The sequence below is a fragment of the Anomaloglossus baeobatrachus genome, chromosome 10 (assembly GCF_048569485.1).
Source record: "Anomaloglossus baeobatrachus isolate aAnoBae1 chromosome 10, aAnoBae1.hap1, whole genome shotgun sequence".
Lineage (NCBI taxonomy): Eukaryota > Metazoa > Chordata > Amphibia > Anura > Aromobatidae > Anomaloglossus > Anomaloglossus baeobatrachus.
The window spans coordinates 165227296-165248699 of record NC_134362.1 but is presented as its reverse complement, the minus strand read 5'-3'; the positions used below and the strand labels follow the sequence as shown (position 1 = coordinate 165248699).

The following is a 21404-nucleotide window of genomic DNA, read 5'->3' as shown; positions in this document are numbered from 1 at the left end:
CCATGCAGCTGCTCACTTTCAGTCACTGGGGTGGTGCAGGGAGTGATTACAATCACTATTATAACATCAGGATTTAGTCATGGGTGTGTCATGCTTGACAGACAGTCCTGTGGTGTCCGGCTGTAGAAGGCTGCACAAACTGCTCCCTCACAGTCTCTGCTTGTGGTTAATGCCTCTCCCTTTAGGACCCTGCAGAGTTCCTCACCTTTCAGCTATTAATCATCAGCACTTACTTTTTTGTGCTTAAATACTCTTTCCCCCTGGATCTGTGCTGGTGATAGAGTTAAAACCTTTACAAGCTCTGGATACAAGCAGTCAGCTTGCACTTATATGCAGAAACTTTGCTGTTCTTTGCTGAACTTCTCCTGGAGTCATCTGGAGATAAGTTGTTCATGTGCTTTCCCCTGTGTGGGCTCCCTGTTTTTTCTTTAGTGCTTACTGGGGTTGACTAAGTGCTCATCCCACCCATTCCATAGCTAGAACCCAGGTCTAGGGTCAGCCAGGGCCAGATATCCTGCTTGGCATATGGGTATGGAATCTATCTAGGGTGGGCAGGGAAGCCAGGCGCCAGTGGTTGGCTTGGTTAGGGCTCACCATCTCCCCTTCCCTTGCACAGGGTTTCCTTTCCCTTCCCTTTCGCCGTTCGCTTGGTACTTCCATGTACCTAGCATGACAGCATTCAATCAGAGTACAGGGGAGATATTACAGCCATGTTCATGGTGTAGTGAGCTGTAACCGCTCCCTGCACCGCCCCAACGACTAGTAGCAAGCAGCTGCAGGGAGGATTTAACTTAATTTTCTCCCTGTAAACGCTGCTTCAATACGACAGCCAGGCATGGTTTCAATAGTTTTTACCTGCAGATTAGACCTATAACTGCAGATAAATAGCTTTTATTTGGATGTGACAGGTTCCCTTTATGCCATATCTGGACATAAATTCCACAGCACACTCGCCACATGTGAATACTTCTTCTTAACAGTTCCGCAGTTTATTACAAATCTTTGATTATCCGCAAAGTTGTCCAATGGATTTACAAGTAGCCTCTGCCTTTCTGTCTCCTCAGCCAGCCTGCCGGTATCAAGTATCAAAACCAACATTCCCATACCGACCACATGTCCTGATCCAAGGGCAGCAAGGAATTATGGGTTGCACAGGAACGCAGCAGGTAGGAATATAGCGTTCGTGAAGCAGAATTTTAACAAAGTTATTATGTTTTGGGTTTTTTAAGCATATTATTAGTATTATTATTATTGTATTTATAGAGCACCATTGATTTTATGATACTGTACAAGAGAAGGGGTTAAATACAAAATACAGATAAAAATGACAATAAATAGGTTTTCCATCATTTTCTTAACCTGTACACATGGCCTCCAAATTGGAAATGGCATATACTTGAGTTATCGTCAATATAAGTTGGTCTATTCCCCTGCTCTGTCACAAGATTTCTCAAAACAAAATTAATACATTTGTGCCACCCCCACACCGGCAGCCGCGCTGCTCGGATCCGGATCCGCGGTGTGGCTCGAGGAATCTCCGGACTTGGGGGTCTCGCGGATACTTCAAATAAAAAGGGGGATTGGTTGTATGTGGAATTTTCTATATTGTCCGTGACGCCACCCACGGCGTGTGGTAAGATGGGGTGCCACCGCTGCTATTAGGAAGCACCCGGGGTGTTGGGATGGCAGCTAGTTGTTTTAACCCTCTGTGGGTAGGGGTGGATGCCCCGGGGCCCAGTGTCGCCGTGCTGAGGATAGTGGCTGCAGGGGCCGGCGCGCCCGGTCAGACTGAGGGATGTTGGCGTACTCACGGTCAAAGAAATCACACAAGTCCAGCGGTAAACCAAGGTGCCAGTGGCCAGCCGCCGCGGCCGGATGTATTCTGGTCCCTCACCTGGGGTGATGGTCTGTGTCACTTTCCTCTGCATGGTTTTTAGTTCTCCTTGGACTTCCCGGTGTGGAACACGGGAGTCCGCTCCCAGAACTACGGGTGGGAGCCTTGCTCGCAGATGCTGACCCGTGGGATCTAAAGGGGCCCTGGCGGAAGCCCTATCCCCCGCGGTGGGCTGCTGGTCTGCTCTTTTGGGACTTTGGGTGGGACAGGACCTATAATCCTGTCCTCAACTGGTAAATTAACAAAGCCGTTGGTTCCAGTCCTTGCTTCAGGGTCCAGGTACCCCCTCTGCACGGTTTCCGGGTCGGTTCTCCGGTGTCGGTACCGGCAGGCTCCTACCCTATCCCGGTCCACCTCGGATCTCCGGCAGCCATCTTGCCGTCTCCTGACAGACACGGACCACCGTCTGCCACCTAGCCAGCACGCCGGGGCTCCAACCCCAACGCCTTTCCTCTCTGGCTTCCACTTGACTTCACTTTCTCCTCTCCTCTCCTCTATCCTGCTCAGCACTCCACTCCTCCTCAACTTCAATTTCAGCCACTTCTTTTCTCGCCCCGGGTTCTCTAGACCCCTAGGTGGGCATTTTCCTTCCGCCTGGTCCCGCCCACTGGTGTGCTTATCCTACCCTGGGGGGGGTGACTAGGGTTTTGTCGGCTCGGTGTAACCCTGTGAGGGAAGGTGTAATGTGGGGGTCTACTTGTGTGTGACCACCTGGCGGCGCCAGGGCATCACACGTCATTAAGAAGATCTGTTGGACTTAATAAGGCGGCTGTTCGTACTATGAAAATCCATATTATAATGGTTGTATAATGATTTTTGAAAGTTTAAGCCTAATCTCCGCCTACCTAGTCTGTTCAACAGCTCCTCAGTGTCCCTCCTCCCTGCTGAGTTCTCACACTACTCTATACAAACTGATACAAACTGCAGCTGTCAGCCTGGGTGGGTGGAGAATGAATACATTTATTCTTTTTTGAAGCTTGGTTTCTGGGACTTTTAAATTGATGGTCTGTCAATAGGATAGGTCATGGGGTGTAACATTCATCACCCCCGTCAACCAGCTGTTTCTGGTGTTGGCTCAGTTGTGAATTCGCATTGGAGGATGATGTGTAGTATCCATCCACGGTAATTATACCGTTGTGCAGCCTCAAAATTAAGCACTTTGGTCTGCAACAAGCACTGGGAACAGCTGATTGCCGAGATCAGATATTGATGACCTATCTTAAGTATAGGCCATCAATGTAAAAGCTATGCACAGCCCCTTTTATCATTTTATGAGTCTATCTGTAGATTATTGTAAATTCAGGGGTATACAGAGAGGTCCTGTAACAGATTCTGGAGTACCCCGAAAATCTGTCATATCCCATTTAAACACCCCCCCCCCCCCATCAATGGCCCAATTCCTTCCCTTTGGACACCAGGGTTCAGTTGGTGAAGCATCTCAGTATCACATATGGCCAAATGTCTTGAAGACCTGCTTTCCAGGAGGTTTGCTAACTTGAACTGAAAGTCTGGGATGTGTCCTTCATACTCCATAACTTTCATGAATAACTGATTAGCAAGTATTAATGAACTGGACTATAATAATATAGTATTAAAGACATAACTTGGAATTATTTATAACGTTTATTTAATCTTCATATAGCCAGGTTTGTGATAGTTTGTCACTATACCCATTGTTTGTATTTCAGATTGTGCTTCCAATTCCAAACCACATCTAGTCTCCAGGAGAACTTACGTCGAGACCTTAAAAATGAATAGGGAGGCAATTCTCAATCGAGTGACTGAAGGACATCTCAACAACCTCATAGATACCATGATGTCCAAAGATGTGCTCTTCCGAGATGACTATGAACATATAAATGCAGAGAGGACGTTAAGGGACAGAATACGGAGATGTCTAGAAACCTGCTCTGAAAAGGGTGAAGAAGCTTCTAAAATGTTTTGGGACAGCTTATGCCCAAGAAATGTCATCTATACACATCCAAGAAATCCAGCATAAATGTGAGAAGCCACAGAGCTGACGGGACAGATGGACAAGTTTCTGCTTTTTGGTGGCCTTAGTGGAAACACTGCTTCCTAGATTTTTTTCTATGGAATATACCAGACAATCGCAAAGATTCTAATGTATAAAAAAGACTGGAAGAAAAAAGTTCCATGAAAAGTTTTGGCACTTACCTTCTGTAGTCTTCCTAAAGTCTGGTAGACCTACAGGAAAAATGATTACAACCCCTTTCGAAACGGAAGCCGGACCACTCTCTTTTTAGCTGTACAAGTTTTTGTTTTGAACAAAAACATTCATTTTGCCATACGAGGTGCGGGAAAAAGAATTTCCAAGTGCAATGAAATTGCAAAATAAACACAATTCAGCCTTTTTTATGATGTTCTTTGGTCAGTAAAAATGATCTACCAAAATAACTTTCCAGATTTGTACAATTACCGTGGTATAAAACTTTTGTACATAAATGTTTGTTTTTTCATGAAAAAAAATTAGTAATTTGTAAAAAGAAAACAAGAAAAAATATGCATACTTTTTTTATAATATATATATATATATATATATATATATATATATATATATATATATATATATATATATATATATTAGTACAGACCAAAAGTTTGGAGACACCTTCTCATTCAAAGGGTATCTTTATTTTTTCTCTTTATTCATTCTCTTGATGAGCTTCAAGAGGTAGTCACCGGAAATGGTCTTCCAACAGTCTTGAAGGAGTTCTCAGACATGCTTAGCACCTGTTGGCCCTTTTGCCTTCACTCTGCGGTCCAACTCACCACAAACCATCTCGATTGGGTTCAGGTCTGGTGACAATGGAGACCAGGTCATCTGGCGTAGCACCCCATCACTCTCCTTCTTAGTCAATTAGCCCTTACACAGCCTGGAGGTGTGTTTGGGGTCATTGTCCTGTTGAAAAATAAATGATGGTCCAACTAAACGCAAACCGGATGGAATAGCATGCCGCTGCAAGATGCTGCGGTAGTCATGCTGGTTTAGTATGCCTTCAATTTTGAACAAATCCCCAACAGTGTCACCAGCAAAGCACCCCCACACCATCACACCTCCTCCTCCATGCTTCACGGTGGGAACCAGGCATGTAGAGTCCATCCGTTCACCTTTTCTTCAAAGACACGATGGTTGGCTCCAAAGGTCTCAAATTTGGACTCATCAGACCAAAGCCAACCAGCCATGTAGAGTCCATCCATTCACCTTTTCTACAAAGACACGATGGTTGGATCCAAAGGTCTCAAATTTGGACTCATCAGACCAAAGCCAACCAGCCATGTAGAGTCCATCCATTCACCTTTTCTGCGTCGCACAAAGACATGGTGGTTGGATCCAAAGATCTCAAATTTGGACTCATCAGACCAAAGCACAGATTTCCACTGGTCTAATGTCCATTCCTTGTGTTCTTTAGCCCAAACAAGTCTCTTCTGCTTGTTGTGTCTGTCCTTAGCAGTGGTTTCCTAGCAGCTATTTTACCATGAAGGCCTGCTGCACAAAGTCTCATCTTAATAGTTATTCTAGAGATGAGAAGGTGTATCCAAACTTTTGGTCTGTACTATATATATACTGTATATAGAATTTTGTGTCGACATTTTCTAAGACCCAGAAAGTTTGGGGTTTTTTTATTTTTCTTGTTGATGGACAAGCATGAAGCTTTGTGTTTTCGTTTTTTACAGAATTTTGGGGGCAATTTTTTAATCACTTTCTATTGCATTCCGTAAGAAATTGTAAAACGCAATTCTAGTATTTAATTTTTATTTTTATTTTTTTTTTTGCCTTTAAGGTGATTGCCATACAGGTAATAAATGTTATGTTTTGCTAGATCGAACCTTTGCAAAACACAGACTTCTCAAATATGTTTTTCTATTTTATATTTAATGAGGGAAGAGGAATGTTTCGAAATATATTAGTGTGTGTATGTGTATGTAGCACCCAGGGGGCAGGGGGATTCAGGCACGGGGAATCTCGTACCTGAGTTACTTGTCACCGGGCTGGTGTGATGATCTGGGATGTCGCGGTGGCCTGCCCGGCTTCGTGCCCCGAGGTGTACACCAATAGAAAGGGATGATCATGGGAGTAGTAGTAGGATAAATGTCGTGACGCCACCTATGGTATGCGGCCATGGATTAGCCACTGCTGCTGTCGCTGTCCTCCGGGACGGATGGTAGTAGCAGCCAGAGATGGTGTTGCTCCCCACAGGTGGAGCGGGCCCCAGGGAGGTTAATGAGGGCAGTAGTGATGGTGAGGGTCTTTGGCGCCGAGGCGCGGGGCAACGGCACCAGTAATAAGAGTCCAAGTCAGTGCTGCGGTTCCAGGTGTCTTTACACACAGTTCGTGTCGCTCGACCGGGTAGTACTGGTCACCCGCTGTTATGGGCCCCGTCGAAATCGGATAAGTTAAAAATCGACCGTGTTTGATAGAAGAAGAAAGTCCTTTCTAAAAGTTGCCCTTCCTGCCGGGAGGAACCTGGGCTAAGTGCTCCGCTCCAAGCCACAGGTCCTGTGAAGAGAAGCAAGTGGTGCTGGTGTCGTGTCCCAGAACTGATGCCCCGGGTAGACTGTCTGGTGATTGTGTGAGTTTGCTCCTACTTCTACCCCAAGTGGAACCCACCCCCCAGGAGGCTAGGCTGTCCTAGTGACCCAGACATTCCCGAGCTTCGTGATGGCCAACACCCTGCCTACTCTAATCCAGTTCCCCAGAGAAAAGACTCCTGTTCTGTATGTAAAGTGTAACTGTGTAACAGCAGTGATTAACCCCCTCCTTACCTTGAGGTGAATACTGCATCTTAAGTGAGCTGCAATACTTTGTGGTGACTGAAGCCTCAGGGGCGTCACGTGTGTGTGTGTGTTTTGAGTGTGTGTGTGTGTGTATATGTGTACGTATGCATGTATGTGTGTGTGTATATATATATATATATATATATATATATAATATACTGTGTGTGTGTGTGTACATATATATTTAAAAGATTTTTTATTTTTTCACTTTTACTTTTTAATCCACGTGAGGAGCTGGAAAATGCAAATCTGGTGTCTGATGGGGATGGTGTGGACTCATCTCCTGAGGCGGCTCCATACATGGCTAGACTTAGCATGTAATAATATGTCTTCTGGTATGAAAGAATTAATGAAATGTTCATGTCTGAGCAGGTGCCCCCTCTGGCACACATGCCCTAATCAGAAATATATAGAATGTATTCTAATTTTTGCCACTTGCAATCTTTTTGTTGATTTATTTTTTTACAAAAGTTTAACCGCCTTAAAGGTGTTGTCCACTATTTGGATAACCTCTTTTGATTCCACATGTTTCTCCCAGGAAAAATAATAAAGCCTGTTGACTATACTTTGCTGCTTTTCTGTGGATATCTATTTCCTTTGCTACAAGTCCCATTTTGCATAAGTCACTGCTATTAACCATTACCCTGCTATAAGACACCAATTAGTAGTCCTGTGATTAACTGCTTTCCTGCTGGAATATATCAGTTTCCTATACAGTAAGATCTCTTGTGTGTAGCTGTACACTTTCCACTGCTTTATTTGTGCTACCTGCTCCCCTTTTTTTGTCTGATGTGTTGCATACCCCTGTTGTCCTGGACCTCACTGAACCACTATTCAACCATCAAGGCCCAGTCTGCTACACCATCACCTTGGGCCTGTGTTGCTCACTGAAACCTACAAATTAAAGAATCCACTTCACCAGGTGTGCCCTTAATCTCGTATGTCCATTAGTCCTATTATCACATATGTGGCCACTTTTGCCATAGATAATTCGTGTCTAATCTTAATGTTTAGTGCAATTTTTGTGGCTGTTTTTGAATACAACAACGTATACATCATCAGCCATTTTGGAGCAGTACTATATATGTTTATGTATTGCTGCGATCTTAGAGCAGAGCAACATATGTCTGATAAGCTCAACATTTTTTGAGTAGAACATCACAGATTTATTCATTGCAGACATTTTGGAGTGGAAGAAAAAAAAAATAAATAAATATATATATATATATATATATATATATACTAGAGGGTGGCCCGATTCTAACGCATCGGGTATTCTAGAATTTACATATTGTGTAGTTAATGTATGATTTTTGTTATATAATATAGATGTTGCGTGTAGTTGCCAGTGTTTGTGTAGGGCGCTGTAAATGTTTTGGGTGTGGGGTGTGTGAGAGCGGTGTTGTATGTGTGTTGCGTTGTGTGTGTTGCGTTGTTTGTGGAGCGCTGTGTGTCTGCAGCGTTCTGTGTGTGTGGTGCTGTGTGTGTTGCGCGGTTTGTGAGGGTGTGGAGTGCGTGTGTGTGTTTTGGGGGGAGGTATGTTTTGTGCAGTGTGTGTGTTGCGCGGTATGTGTGTATATTTATGTATGCCGCGGTGTTTGTGTGTTGGGTGTTGTGTGTGTGCGGCGTTGTCTGTGTGTGGGTGTCTGTGTAGGGTGGTGTTTGTGGTTCCCAGTGTGTGTGTGGTGTGTTGTGCGGTGCGCGTGTGGCGATGTGTGTGTATGTGTGTTTTGGGGGGAGGTGTGCACCCCTCATCGTGCTCCATCCCCCATGCTGCGCACCCCTCATCGTGCTCCATCCCCCATGCTGCGCACCTCCCATCGTGTTCCATCCCCCCATGCTGCGCACCCCCATCGTGCTCCATCCCCCATGCTGCGCACCCCCTATTGTACTCCATCCCCCATGCTGCACACCCCCCATCGTGCTCCATCCCCCATGCTGCGCACCCCCCATCGTGCTCCATCCCCCATGCTGCGCACCCCCCATTGTGCTCCATCCTCCATGCTGCGCACCCCCCATCGTGCTCCATCCCCCATGCTGCGCACCCCTTATCGTGCTCCATCCCCCATGGTGCGCACCCCCCATTGTGCTCCATCCCCCATAGTGCTCACCCCTCATCGTGCTCCATCCCCCATGCTGCGCACCCCCTATTGTACTCCATCCCCCATGCTGCGCACCCCCCATCGTGCTCCATCCCCCATGCTGCGCACCCCCCATCGTGCTCCATCTGACTTGCTGCGCACCCCCCATCGTGCTCCATCCCCCATGCTGCGCACCCCCATAGTGCTCCATCCCCCATGCTGTGCACCCCCCATCGTGCTCCATCCCCCATGCTGCACACCCCCCATCATGCTCCATCCTCCATGTTGCACACCCCCCATTGTGCTCCATCCTCCATGCTGCGCACCCCCCATCGTGCTCCATCTCCCATGCTGCGCACCCCTCATCGGGCTCCATCCCCCATGCTGCGCAAGCCTCATCGTGCTCCATCCCCCATGCTGCGCACCCCCATAGTGCTCCATCCCCATGCTGCGCACCCCCCATCGTGCTACATCTCCCATGCTGCGCACCCCCCATCGTGCTCCATCCTCCATGCTGCACACCCCCCATCGTGCTCCATCCCCCATTCTGGGGCCGCCGGGGGCGGGTCCGAGCGTGGCAATGTGTTCCGGGGGCGGGGCTGAGCGGGCGAGGCGTCAGCGTATGCCGGCTCCCTGCACATGTGTACCGGGAGGCGGTGTACGCTGGTAACCATGATACACATCGGGTAACTAAGGGAAGCGCTTGCTATAGTTACGCGATGTGTATCATGGTTACCAGCGTACACCGGCTCCGTCACGATCCCAGCATCGCAAGGTTATGTCCGCTGGGGGTGGGGCCGAGTGTGCCAAGGGCGAGCGGGCGAGGCGTCAGCGTATGCCGGCTCCCTGCACATGTGTACCGGGAGCCGGTGTACGCTGGAGCGGGGCTGAGCGGGCGAGGCGTCAGCGTATGCCGGCTCCCTGCACATGTGTACCGGGAGCCGGTGTATGCTGGTAACCATGATACACATCGGGTAACTAAGGGAAGCGCTTCCTATAGTTACGCGATGTGTATCATGGTTACTAGCGTACACCGGCTCCGTCACGATCCCAGCATCACAAGGTTATGTCGGCCGGGGGTGGGGCCGAGTGTGCCAACGTGAGGCGGGGGCGAGGCGTCAGTGTATGCCGGCTCCCTGCACATGTGTACCGGGAGCCGGTGTACGCTGGAGCGGGCGATGCGTGCGGAGGGCCGGGGCGAGCGGCTAGTCCATGCGGGGGGCGGGGCCAGGCCGAGGCGAGCGGCCAATCCGTGGGGGAGTGGGGCCAGGCCTAGCCCAGCGGCCAATCCAACAGTTGTCACTGTAACGACACTGTCACGGTGACACAATTTTGGAGCAAGACAGACAGACAGAATAAGGCAATTATATATATAGATACAGTCAGGGCCAGAAATATTTGGACAGTGACACAAGTTTTGTTATTTTAGCTGTTTACAAAAACATGTTCAGAAATACAATTATATATATAATATGGGCTGAAAGTGCACACTCCCAGCTGCAATATGAGAGTTTTCACATCCAAATCGGAGAAAGGGTTTAGGAATCATAGCTCTGTAATGCATAGCCTCCTCTTTTTCAAGGGACCAAAAGTAATTGGACAAGGGACTCTAAGGGCTGCAATTAACTCTGAAGGCGTCTCCCTCGTTAACCTGTAATCAATGAAGTAGTTAAAAGGTCTGGGGTTGATTACAGGTGTGTGGTTTTGCATTTGGAAGCTGTTGCTGTGACCAGACAACATGCGGTCTAAGGAACTCTCAATTGAGGTGAAGCAGAACATCCTGAGGCTGAAAAAAAAGAAAAAATCCATCAGAGAGATAGCAGACATGCTTGGAGTAGCAAAATCAACAGTCGGGTACATTCTGAGAAAAAAGGAATTGACTGGTGAGCTTGGGAACTCAAAAAGGCCTGGGCGTTCACGGATGACAACAGTGGTGGATGATCGCCGCATACTTTCTTTGGTGAAGAAGAACCCGTTCACAACATCAACTGAAGTCCAGAACACTCTCAGTGAAGTAGGTGTATCTGTCTCTAAGTCAACAGTAAAGAGAAGACTCCATGAAAGTAAATACAAAGGGTTCACATCTAGATGCAAACCATTCATCAATTCCAAAAATAGACAGGCCAGAGTTAAATTTGCTGAAAAACACCTCATGAAGCCAGCTCAGTTCTGGAAAAGTATTCTATGGACAGATGAGACAAAGATCAACCTGTACCAGAATGATGGGAAGAAAAAAGTTTGGAGAAGAAAGGGAACGGCACATGATCCAAGGCAGACCACATCCTCTGTAAAACATGGCGGAGGCAACGTGATGGCATGGGCATGCATGGCTTTCAATGGCACTGGGTCACTTGTGTTTATTGATGACATAACAGCAGACAAGAGTAGCCGGATGAATTCTGAAGTGTTCCGGGATATACTTTCAGCCCAGATTCAGCCAAATGCCGCAAAGTTGATCGGACGGCGCTTCATAGTACAGATGGACAATGACCCCAAGCATACATCCAAAGCTACCCAGGAGTTCATGAGTGCAAAAAAGTGGAACATTCTGCAATGGCCAAGTCAATCACCAGATCTTAACCCAATTGAGCATGCATTTCACTTGCTCAAATCCAGACTTAAGACGGAAAGACCCACAAACAAGCAAGACCTGAAGGCTGCGGCTGTAAAGGCCTGGCAAAGCATTAAGAAGGAGGAAACCCAGCGTTTGGTGATGTCCATGGGTTCCAGACTTAAGGCAGTGATTGCCTCCAAAGGATTCGCAACAAAATATTGAAAATAAAAATATTTTGTTTGGGTTTGGTTTATTTGTCCAATTACTTTTGACCTCCTAAAATGTGGAGTGTTTGTAAAGAAATGTGCACAATTCCTACAATTTCTATCAGATATTTTTGTTCAAACCTTCAAATTAAACGTTACAATCTGCACTTGAATTCTGTTGTAGAGATTTCATTTCAAATCCAATGTGGTGGCATGCAGAGCCCAACTCGCGAAAATTGTGTCACTGTCCAAATATTTCTGGACCTAACTGTATATAGAGATTTTGGCTATTTTAGGTGGAGCAATGAATGATTATAAATCCCGTCATTTTGGAAAACCAAGATTATCATGCCTGATAATCGGCCATTTTGGAGTAGATGAAAATGCACTCAATAATCGTAGCTATTTTGGATTAGAACATATACCGTGTTTCCCCGAAAGTAGGACCCCCCCGAAAGTAAGGCAGGGTGGGGGTTTCGGGGGGGTCCGCCAATGTAGGGCACCCCCCGATTGTAAGGCAGGGTAGCGGGGGGGCCCGGGGAATGTAAGGCCGCCTATGGGTGGTGGTCGCGGCGTAATGTAAGGCCTCCTGCGGTGAATGGCCCCCACAATCTCGCCGGCCTGCGGCGCGTCCCGGGTCAACGCTCTTCCTGCTTGATGCTGATTGGCCGATCAGCCTGTTCGTCACAGGCTCCCTGCTGGCCATCAGCTCGAGCTGTGATTGGCCAGTCAGCCGGCTCGCAGCTGATTGGCCGAATCAGCCGCGACGTCACCGCCTGCAGGCTCGCTCCCATTGGTCCAGCGTCCCCGGCGTCCCCGGCAGAAGGAAAGTAACGGTAAGTTCCGAAACTCTCTGTGTGTGTACGGTATGTGTACGGGTGCCGTATGGGGCTGTATGTGTCAGTGTGTGTGTGTGTGTGTGTGTGTACGGTACCGGTACGATATGTGTGTGGGTGCCGTGTGGGGCTGTACCGGTACCGTATGTGTCAGTGTGTGTGTGGTGGCAGAGTGGGGGGCAGAACCACTGTATGGGGAGGCTGCAGGGGGGAGGATGGGGTGGATGCCGGACTCTCAAACAATGGGGAGGCTGCAGGGGGGAGGATGGGGTGGATGCCGGACTCTCAAACAATGGGGAGGCTGCAGGGGGGAGGATGGGGTGGATGTCGGACTCTCAAACAATTGGGAGGCTGCAGGGGGGAGGATGGGGTGGATGTCGGACTCTCAAACAATGGGGAGGCTGCAGGGGGGAGGGGGGAGGGGGGAATTGTTATTTTTTTTTTCCAATGTAAGGCCTCCCCCGAAAGTAAGGCAGGGTGGGACTTTTGGGGGTAAAATTAATGTAAGACAGGGCCTTACTTTCGGGGAAACACGGTATTTAGGCATTGTGTTCATTTTGGAGTAGCATAATATTTGCTTATTGATATTAGTTATTTTAGAGTAGACGTTAATTTATTCAATGTTTTACAAATGTATGGCACAAGGCTAGTCAATAAGCATTCTTCCTTACCTCTGAGGAAGCCACCACCTTTGGCGAAACGTCTAGGGTCCTGATTCCCATTATTTCTCTATGAGCCAATGTACCTAGGTGACTATGCACATGGCCTTTATTGCACATGTCACTAATTTATATTCTTTAGATACTGTATCATCATTATAATATCTGTACAAGTGTATTGTGCTTTTTAATAACTGAATACTGTTCTCACTTTAGGGGTACTGTCTATTTATACCTATTTCAGATATTCATTAGATTTACATGGTTCTATTGGTTATCATGCCGGTCATATGGCTTTTATTTCAATGATAATTTAGGGTCAGTAAACTGATTCTGGCGAAATGTTTTGTCTAGGATTTTGTGTTTGCTTTATAATAAAGATTCATATTTGTTAAAATGTAGGAAATGCAACCGACCTTATGATTGTGTCTTATGTTGTTGTCTTTTTTATTGTATTTGATTTACTCTTATTTTGGTTAGCAGTCAATCAATATACAGGTGGTGCCCTGCCCACTCAAATGGGATTTTTTTTGATGTTTTAAATGGCCTTTTAATAATATTTGTTTGGCTTACTGGAAAAAATGGCTACAGGGCAAAATTAAGGTAAATTCTCCCTACAAGCATTCATTAGGGTGGTGTAGTGTGAGATGGTGAAACAGCTCCCATTGTTCATGGCCAGTAATATGTACCTGGTTAAAGATGTGCATGGCAAGCCCCTGTATCACCTCACAAGCATGGTTTAGATGTATATATTTGTGTTGCATAAATGTGAACAGTAATTATTGTATGTAACTTTACCACCTGCTTTACCACCTGCTAATGATAATGATGTGATATATCTATATATATATAATTGCCTTATTCTGTCTTGCTCCAAAATTGTGTCGTTACAGTGACAACCGTTGGATTGGCCGCTGGGCTCGGTCTGGCCCCGCCCCCCCCCACACACGGATTGACCGCTCGCCTCGGCCTGGCCCCGCCCCCGCAATGGATTGGCCGCTTGGCCAGGCCCCGCCCCCTGCACGCACGCATTCCCCGAACCAACACGGAGCCCCGCCGACCACCCCAGCAACGCGAGGGTATGTGTCGGCTGGCCCCGACCCCCAGGTGAGTGCTGCACCACCGGGAGCCCACACCAGCGTACGCCGGCAACCCCAGCAACGCGAGGGTATGTGTCAGCTGGGTTGCCGCCATACGCTGGTAACCATGCTACATATCAGGTAACTATGGAAACCGCTTTGCCCGCTCGGCCACGCCCCCCACACACTCTGCCCGCTTGGCCATGCCCCCCACGCTCTGCCCGCTCGGCCACGCCCCCCACATGCTCTGCCTGCTCAGCCACTCCCCCCACACGCTCTGCCCACTTGGCCACGCCCCCCACATGCTCTGCCCGCTCGCCCACACCCCCCCACACGCTCTGCTCGCTCGGCCACGCCCCCCACACGCTCTGCCCACTCGCCCACGCCCCCCACACGCTCTGCCCGCTTGCCCACGCCCCCCACACGCTCTGCCCGCTCGCCCATGCCCCCCACACGCTCTGGCCACTCGGCCACGCCCCCACACGCTGTGGCCACTCGACCACGCCCCCCATACACATTGGGCACCTATACACCTCCCCCCAGGACTACTCCACCTATTAGACACCTCCACCTCCCCTCCAGGACTACTCCACCTATTATACTCCTCTCCCCCAGGACTATTCCTCCTATTATACTCCTCTCACCCCAGGACTACTCCTCCTATTATACTCCTCTCCCCCCAGGACTACTCCTCCTATTATCCTCCTCTCTCCCCAGGACTACTCCTCCTATTATCCTCCTCACCCCCCAGGACTACTCCTCCTATTATAATCCTCTCTCCCCAGGACTACTCCTCCTATTATACTCCCCCAGGACTACTCCTATTATCCTCCTCACTCCCAGGACCACTCCTCCTATTATCCTCCTCCCCCCCAGGACTACTCCTCCTATTATCCTCCTCTCTCCCCAGGACTACTCCTCCTATTATACTCCTCTCCCCCCAGGACTACTCCTCCTATTATACTCCTCTCCCCCCAGGACTACTCCTCCTATTATACTCCTCTCCCCCCAGGACTACTCCTCCTATTATACTCCCCCAGGACTACTCCTCCTATTATCCTCCTCACTCCCAGGACTAGTCCTCCTATTATCCTCCTCCCCCCCAGGACTACTCCTCCTATTATCCTCCTCACTCCCAGGACTACTCCTCCTATTATCCTCCTCTCTCCCCAGGACTACTCCTCCTATTATACTCCTCTCCCCCAGGACTACTCCTCCAACACACACACACACACAAACCGCGCAACACACACAGCACCACACACACACAACGCTACAGACACACAGCGCTCCACAAACAATGCAACACACACAACGCAACACACAAACAACACCCCTCTCACACACACCCCCACCCAGACAACACCCAGAACATTTACAGCGCCCTACACAAACACTTGGCAACTACACACAACATCTATATATATAACAAAAATCATACATCAACTACCCAATAAATTCTAGAATACCCGATGCGTTAGAATCGAACCACCTTCTAGTAGTTTATAAAATACAAAAATGTCATTATTCAGCCACAAGAGGCCGCTGTTTCTCAGCACAGATGAAAGACTGCAATAGGAAGCTCAGATGGGGGCGGAGCTACAGTACAAGCAGATAAAAAATGTACATCACCGGAAGTAGAGCGGCGGCCATCTTGGAAGTAGTTGGCAGTGAATGAATACAGAGACAGAGGACGTGCAGAAGAGGGAACAGATAATATTTGCGAGTAGAAATCTATCATCTTGATTCTTGACCAGAGCTGTGACAGAGTGGAGCTGACCGTGACTGTATCCGAATCCTTACCAGATGGGAGAAGATTGCTGAAAGAACGCTTTTGCGCTTTTGTGAAGTTGATAGGACGTTGCCAAGGACACAAGACACAGTGACCGGCAGTACTGCTCAGCTGTTGTAGAGGCCTCTCATCTGACTGTGTACTTCAGACATATTGTCCAGAGCAGACCCGAGTCGGTAAGATAACTAAGGCCCAATGCGCCATCGCAGCGGGTAAGGGTGCACGCACCTCACACCAGTTTCGCGCCAGAATATTTAAGACTGAGTCAAGGCCTGTAGTTAGTTTAGATAGGCATAGTAACACTGTCAGGCCGCAGTTACAGCACAGTCATCATTTAGGACCATCGTTTCCACAACTACATCATCTAATTCTTCGCCATTGAGGCTTCTGTGTTCACCACAATGAACTCTCTTACACCTGCATGTTACAAGGGCCTATCACGGACTTTAGGCCATAATTGAGCCCATCCAGGAGGAAGCTTGTGTTGAACAATATAAGTGTTATTTATTTAAGTTTTTTTATTCTCTTTGCCAAGCAGTCATTGTATATAGTAAGTTGTTTGGTCATTCGAGGTGAAGGTGATCCTCCATTAATGTGCACTATATTTATATTGGGACAGGGGATTAGTCAATTGGGGGTTAGAGTAAATTTATCTTAAGTTTGTAAACTGTTGTGCTATACCGCGGGTGGCTTGTATTTCATACCCACTCAAATGTTTTCATGATTGAGGGTATTAATAGGTAGTTGGCGGTTGGAATATCCAGTCATGCCTGTAGGTAATGTATAGTGTATATATTGTAGTTGACTCATATTGTAAAGTGCCACGCTGTGTAGCACAAGGGTCTCAGCCTCTTTGCTGAGTGTTTGTGTTTTTTTTCCTGAGTGTCTTCCCCTGTTTGATTGCATTCATATCCAAATTGTAGTAAAGTATTTTTGTTACTTAATCTAGTTTTTGGGCCGTTTATTTCTGATTCGTGACTTCGCTGTATCCTAAAGAGCCCACCCCGGTGCACGGTTTACAGTAGGGGGCTGTAATTTGCTCCCTGACAGTTTAACAGCCTGCTCTGTAGCTACACACTGGACACATACACTGCAGAGCAGGCTGTCAATCAAAGTGCCACTGTTTAGTGAGTGGTGCCTAACAGCCCCTTGCACCACCCCAATGACTGGGAGAGGGAGCAGGTGACCGTAGGGAGGATATAAATTCATTGGGTGAAAATGAATTTATATCCTCCCTGCGGTAGCTAATATTTCAGTTGCACAACCAAACATGATTAAATTGCAGTTTACCTCTAGATTGCTATTATATCTGTGGATTATTATTTCTGTAGGGCCTTGCTCATCTCACCCTGGTCTGCTGAACTCAAATGTGCTCCAAGTCGGGCTTTGCGGGTGGCCCTGCGTGCTCCCATGTGATCATATGCCTACCTGATTCCTGTCTGTCTGTGGCCACCAGTGCATCTACTACCTGCTTTCCAGTCTCCTGTCTTCCTGCATCCTCCAGTGATTCTATTCCAGCAATTTCCTGATTGCCTTCGACCTCTGGTGCTTCCACTACCTGCTTCCTGGTCTCTTTTCTGCCTGCAGTCTCTGGTGCTATTTCTACTTGCTTCCTGGTCTTCTGTCTGCCTGCGACCTCCAGTGCTTCTATTGTGTGTGTGGCGCCCCTGACCTGGTCAAGCACCACAGAGTACTGCACCCATGCTGGGGCAGGGCTTCCAGGTAAATCCAAAGGCTGAAATAGGGTGTGTACGTACAGACACATAGCAACCAGGTCTCCCACACTCTAGAGGGGACCCTTGGGGAGACCCAAGAGGGGGCGTTCCTCCACATCTCATCTAGGGGTGCTAGGGAAGAGCTGGAAGCTAAGGTGACAGTGGTTGTCAGGAAAGTAGGAGGAGTTAGCCAGTCTGAAGCGGAGAGCGCAGAGAAAAGGAGTGAGCAGGCGCACTGACACACTAGTTAGACCCTACCTGTGAAGTAGCCATTAGCGGGGGGAGAACGGTCACCAGAAGTTGGACAGAAAGACACTGAGGAAGTTAGCTGGTCGTGTACGGAAACTCCTGGTGTCTAGGCATGCACAGGGAAAAGGTCCCTAGAGTAGATATCCATTTATTTGGTCTGCTAAACCTGCCGGTGGGGAGGACCACAAGTCCCACACCAACCAAGTAGAGTCCGAGCATCAGCAGCAACGAGGGGGCCCATAAGGAGGATCAAGCCTGGAGCCATCTTCCTTGGTCCACGCTGCCAGCAAACGAGCCAAAAAGGGGAGAAAAGGCAGCATTGACTTTCCTGGATGAATCCCACGGTACTTCAAGTCAGGGGTTATTCGAAACGAGAAGTGCTAGGAAGGCGAGTTAACGGTTACCCTTAGACCAGCCTAAAGGATACTTGGTTCCACCTGGTTTATCTCAGCATCGCCCGGGTTATCTCACAAATACATCTGAAAGTGAGTAAACAAATTGAAAGACATCTTGGACTGAAACTGAGTTATTCTGGGACCTGTTGTTCTACACACCCGAGCCCCTGGGGCCAGCCTCACTCAAGGGAGGCCACACCACCCGACTGCAGAATCCATCAGCCCCAGACGCTCGTTAAACCTGCAGTGGCGGTCCCCATCACCCTGACCGCAAAACCGTGAGTGGCGTCACGACTCCCATGTAAATAAACCTGACATACCTGTGGCCAGAAATACCAACAAGTGGAGACCCCGCGGCGTCCCTGCAGATGGATAATGTCCCTGGGAGCAGTGGGTGACACACTTCTCTGGCGTCACGAACAGGATAAGGACTAGACCTGTTAAGACAGGTGACAGTGCGCCTTAGCGGTCCGTTCAGAAAATTTGGACCGCCGACATTTTGTTGATGTTAAAAGTGCGCGAAGTTGGAAGCTGCAGCCCGCGCAAAACAAAGGAAAATCGCTCACAAAGAGGTGTTGTAGCCCCAGCATGGAAAGAGCGCTCTGACAGAGTGACCAGGGAAGATGGTGACAGATCTGTCTCTGGACTGTGGGGACGTCCCAGTTCGAAGGGAGGAGAACAACAAGAAATGAAACTAGGACTGAGGTGTGACCACAACCTGGTGAGCAGCGACAGAGAGAGCATGGCGTCTGCAAGAGGTGACCAGGAAGAGCAGGGTTGGACCAGGCCCATGACCGCAGAAGAGTTGGAGACAGAGTTGGGAAAAATTGCCGATGGTGTGGAAGAGCGGAGCAGGCAAGAGATAGCCGCTTGGAAGAAAGAGATGATAACGGCAATAAAGAACCTGCGGTTGTTGGTGCAGTGAGGCTCGCTTGGAGGCACCGCCCACGCTCAGCTAGAGCATTGTCAGCAGTGGCGACCATGCTACGGGATGTCTCAAGCACGGATCTGAGTGAGTCTGCAACTGCCACTGGTCCACTTGTTGTGCTGATTCCACCGGCATTAACATCCGAGGCTAGTGCGACGTCTGGTGTGATGTCTGGTGCGATGCCCAATGCGATGTCTGGTGCGATGCCGGATGCGATGTCTGGTGCGATGCCGAATCCAATGTCCGGTGCGATGCCTGATGCGATGCCCGATGCGATCCCCGATGCGACGTCTGATGCGACGTCCGGTGCGATCCCCAATGCAACACCAGAAGCGACATCCACGGCCAGACCAGACCAGGCCGCAACGCCTCCTGTCCTGGCCAGACCAGACCAGGCCGCAACGCCTTTTGTCCCAGTTGCCCGACTAGAGATGGTCACGGCACCCCAGCCGCCGACTGAGGAACCGGGTCTCACGTCCACACCTGAAGAAGACCCAGTATTCTTGCAGCTAAAGAGAGAATTGAATACTCGGTTCCCAGCACACCTGGTGGAGACGTATCTGATGCCAAAGCCGCCATCCCGACCAGAAGCGGTCACAGCACCCTCTCCACTGGAGAGGGGTTCACCGTCCTGCCAGGCTGATGAGAGCTCGTCCCCAGAGCTGCTCCCTAACCGACAGGAGGAGGACGCAGCACCCTCTGCGAGAGAGGGAGGCCAGGAGGTCGCGCTGCTGTTCCTCCAAAGACCGGAAGAGGTCACAGCACCCTCCGCCAGGAAGGGCGAACAGGACTTGCAGTCATCATTGTTGATCCCCAGCCAACCGGAGGAGGTCGTAGCACCCTTTGCGAGAAAGGGAGGCCCTGAGGTCACGCTGCGGTGCCCCCAATGATCGAAGGAGGATGCAGCACCCCCTGCCAGGGAGGAAGACCTGGTTGCATATAGCCCCGGCATGTATGTGACCTGGTTACCTGCTGATGACCAGGTGATGGTGATGCGGAGTCCAGCCCGCAGAGGACAGAGTGTGTGAGATCCAGACATCACCTTGAGAAGCCCACCCCAGAGAGAGAGCAAGTGGAGGCCAGGGACCTGCAGGAAAAGCAGTCCCTGCGGCAGGCCAGATACCAGGCCAGAGGTCCCCTCCACCGTGGGGTAGTAGAAGAATTCAACTGCCGAACGGGGTATGAGTTCATTGTAGAGGCCGAGGTTAAGGAAGGCATCTTTGTGTCTCGGCGGGACGTGCCGTCACATCTGCCAAGGGGTCACCCTGGTCGTGATTTGCATATGGGGGATGTGGTCGAGTTCACCAGGCATAAGGGAGAAAGAGGCTGGTTTGCCTTGGACGTGGTGTGACATCCAAGGGAGACCTTGGTGAGCTCAGACTCCATGCCCACTGCTTCTACCAGGTCACTAGAGTCATCACCACCAGGGGACGCCCAAGACACAACCTCCAAAGATCAGTGCACTGAAGTGCCAAGCACTGGTCTTGGGAGATGGAAGTCCATTTAAATTCTTTAGTAAAAAGAAAGTCAAAAGAGTTTTCAGAGAATGTTTGTTACCAGTTAAGCAACGTTTAAGTGTTTAAGAATGTGCCCACAAGAACCTTTGTGTGAACTGCTTGCGTATTGTTTTGTATAAATATAGGAAAACGGGTTTTAGCCGCGCTGAAAAACCACTGGTGCAGGATTAATGAAGAAGTTTCTTTTTTATTACAGCATTTCCAACGCGTTTCAGAGACTGGAACCGTCTCCTTTTCTTTTTTCCCTGAGGAAGGAGACGGTTCCAGTCTCTGAAACGCGTTGGAAATGCTGTAATAAAAAAGAAACTTCTTCATTAATCCTGCACCAGTGGTTTTTCAGCGCGGCTAAAACCCGTTTTCCTATATTTATACATGACTTTTGCTGTTTCACGGGGCCGCTGCTTTCTAACCAAGCTGACACTCATATGCGATTTCAGGAGTTGTGACTGGCACAACCTGATCAGGTGAGTGTTATCATAACTTTCCGTCATTTCTGGTTTTACCGGGTAAGACCCTATTTGCGCCTTCTGTCTCCCCACCTCTAGCAACTGCGTATTGTTTTAGCACCAGGTTAAGTGCACTTTAAAAATGGACCACAGGCTATGAACTGGCTATGGCCACAAACTCTCGCATTGTAAAAAGTTACCCCAGTGGTACCAAACCTCAAAGCACGCCTGTTTATGGGGCCTGGCTCTGCACCAC

The 21404-nt window shown here is 48.8% G+C and overlaps 1 protein-coding gene across 1 annotated transcript in view; it reads left to right on the top strand.

The window, feature by feature from the left end:
• The window catches only part of LOC142254630 (receptor-interacting serine/threonine-protein kinase 2-like), a 47671-nt gene extending 41929 nt beyond the window's left edge, over positions 1–5742 (top strand). The window contains exons 11-12 of the mRNA XM_075325774.1: positions 1065–1166; positions 3583–5742. Of these exons, the coding sequence (XP_075181889.1) occupies positions 1065–1166; positions 3583–3893 (413 nt within the window). The 3' untranslated portion in view covers positions 3894–5742. The remainder of the gene's footprint in view (positions 1–1064; positions 1167–3582) is intronic.
• The last annotated feature ends 15662 nt before the right edge of the window (positions 5743–21404 follow it).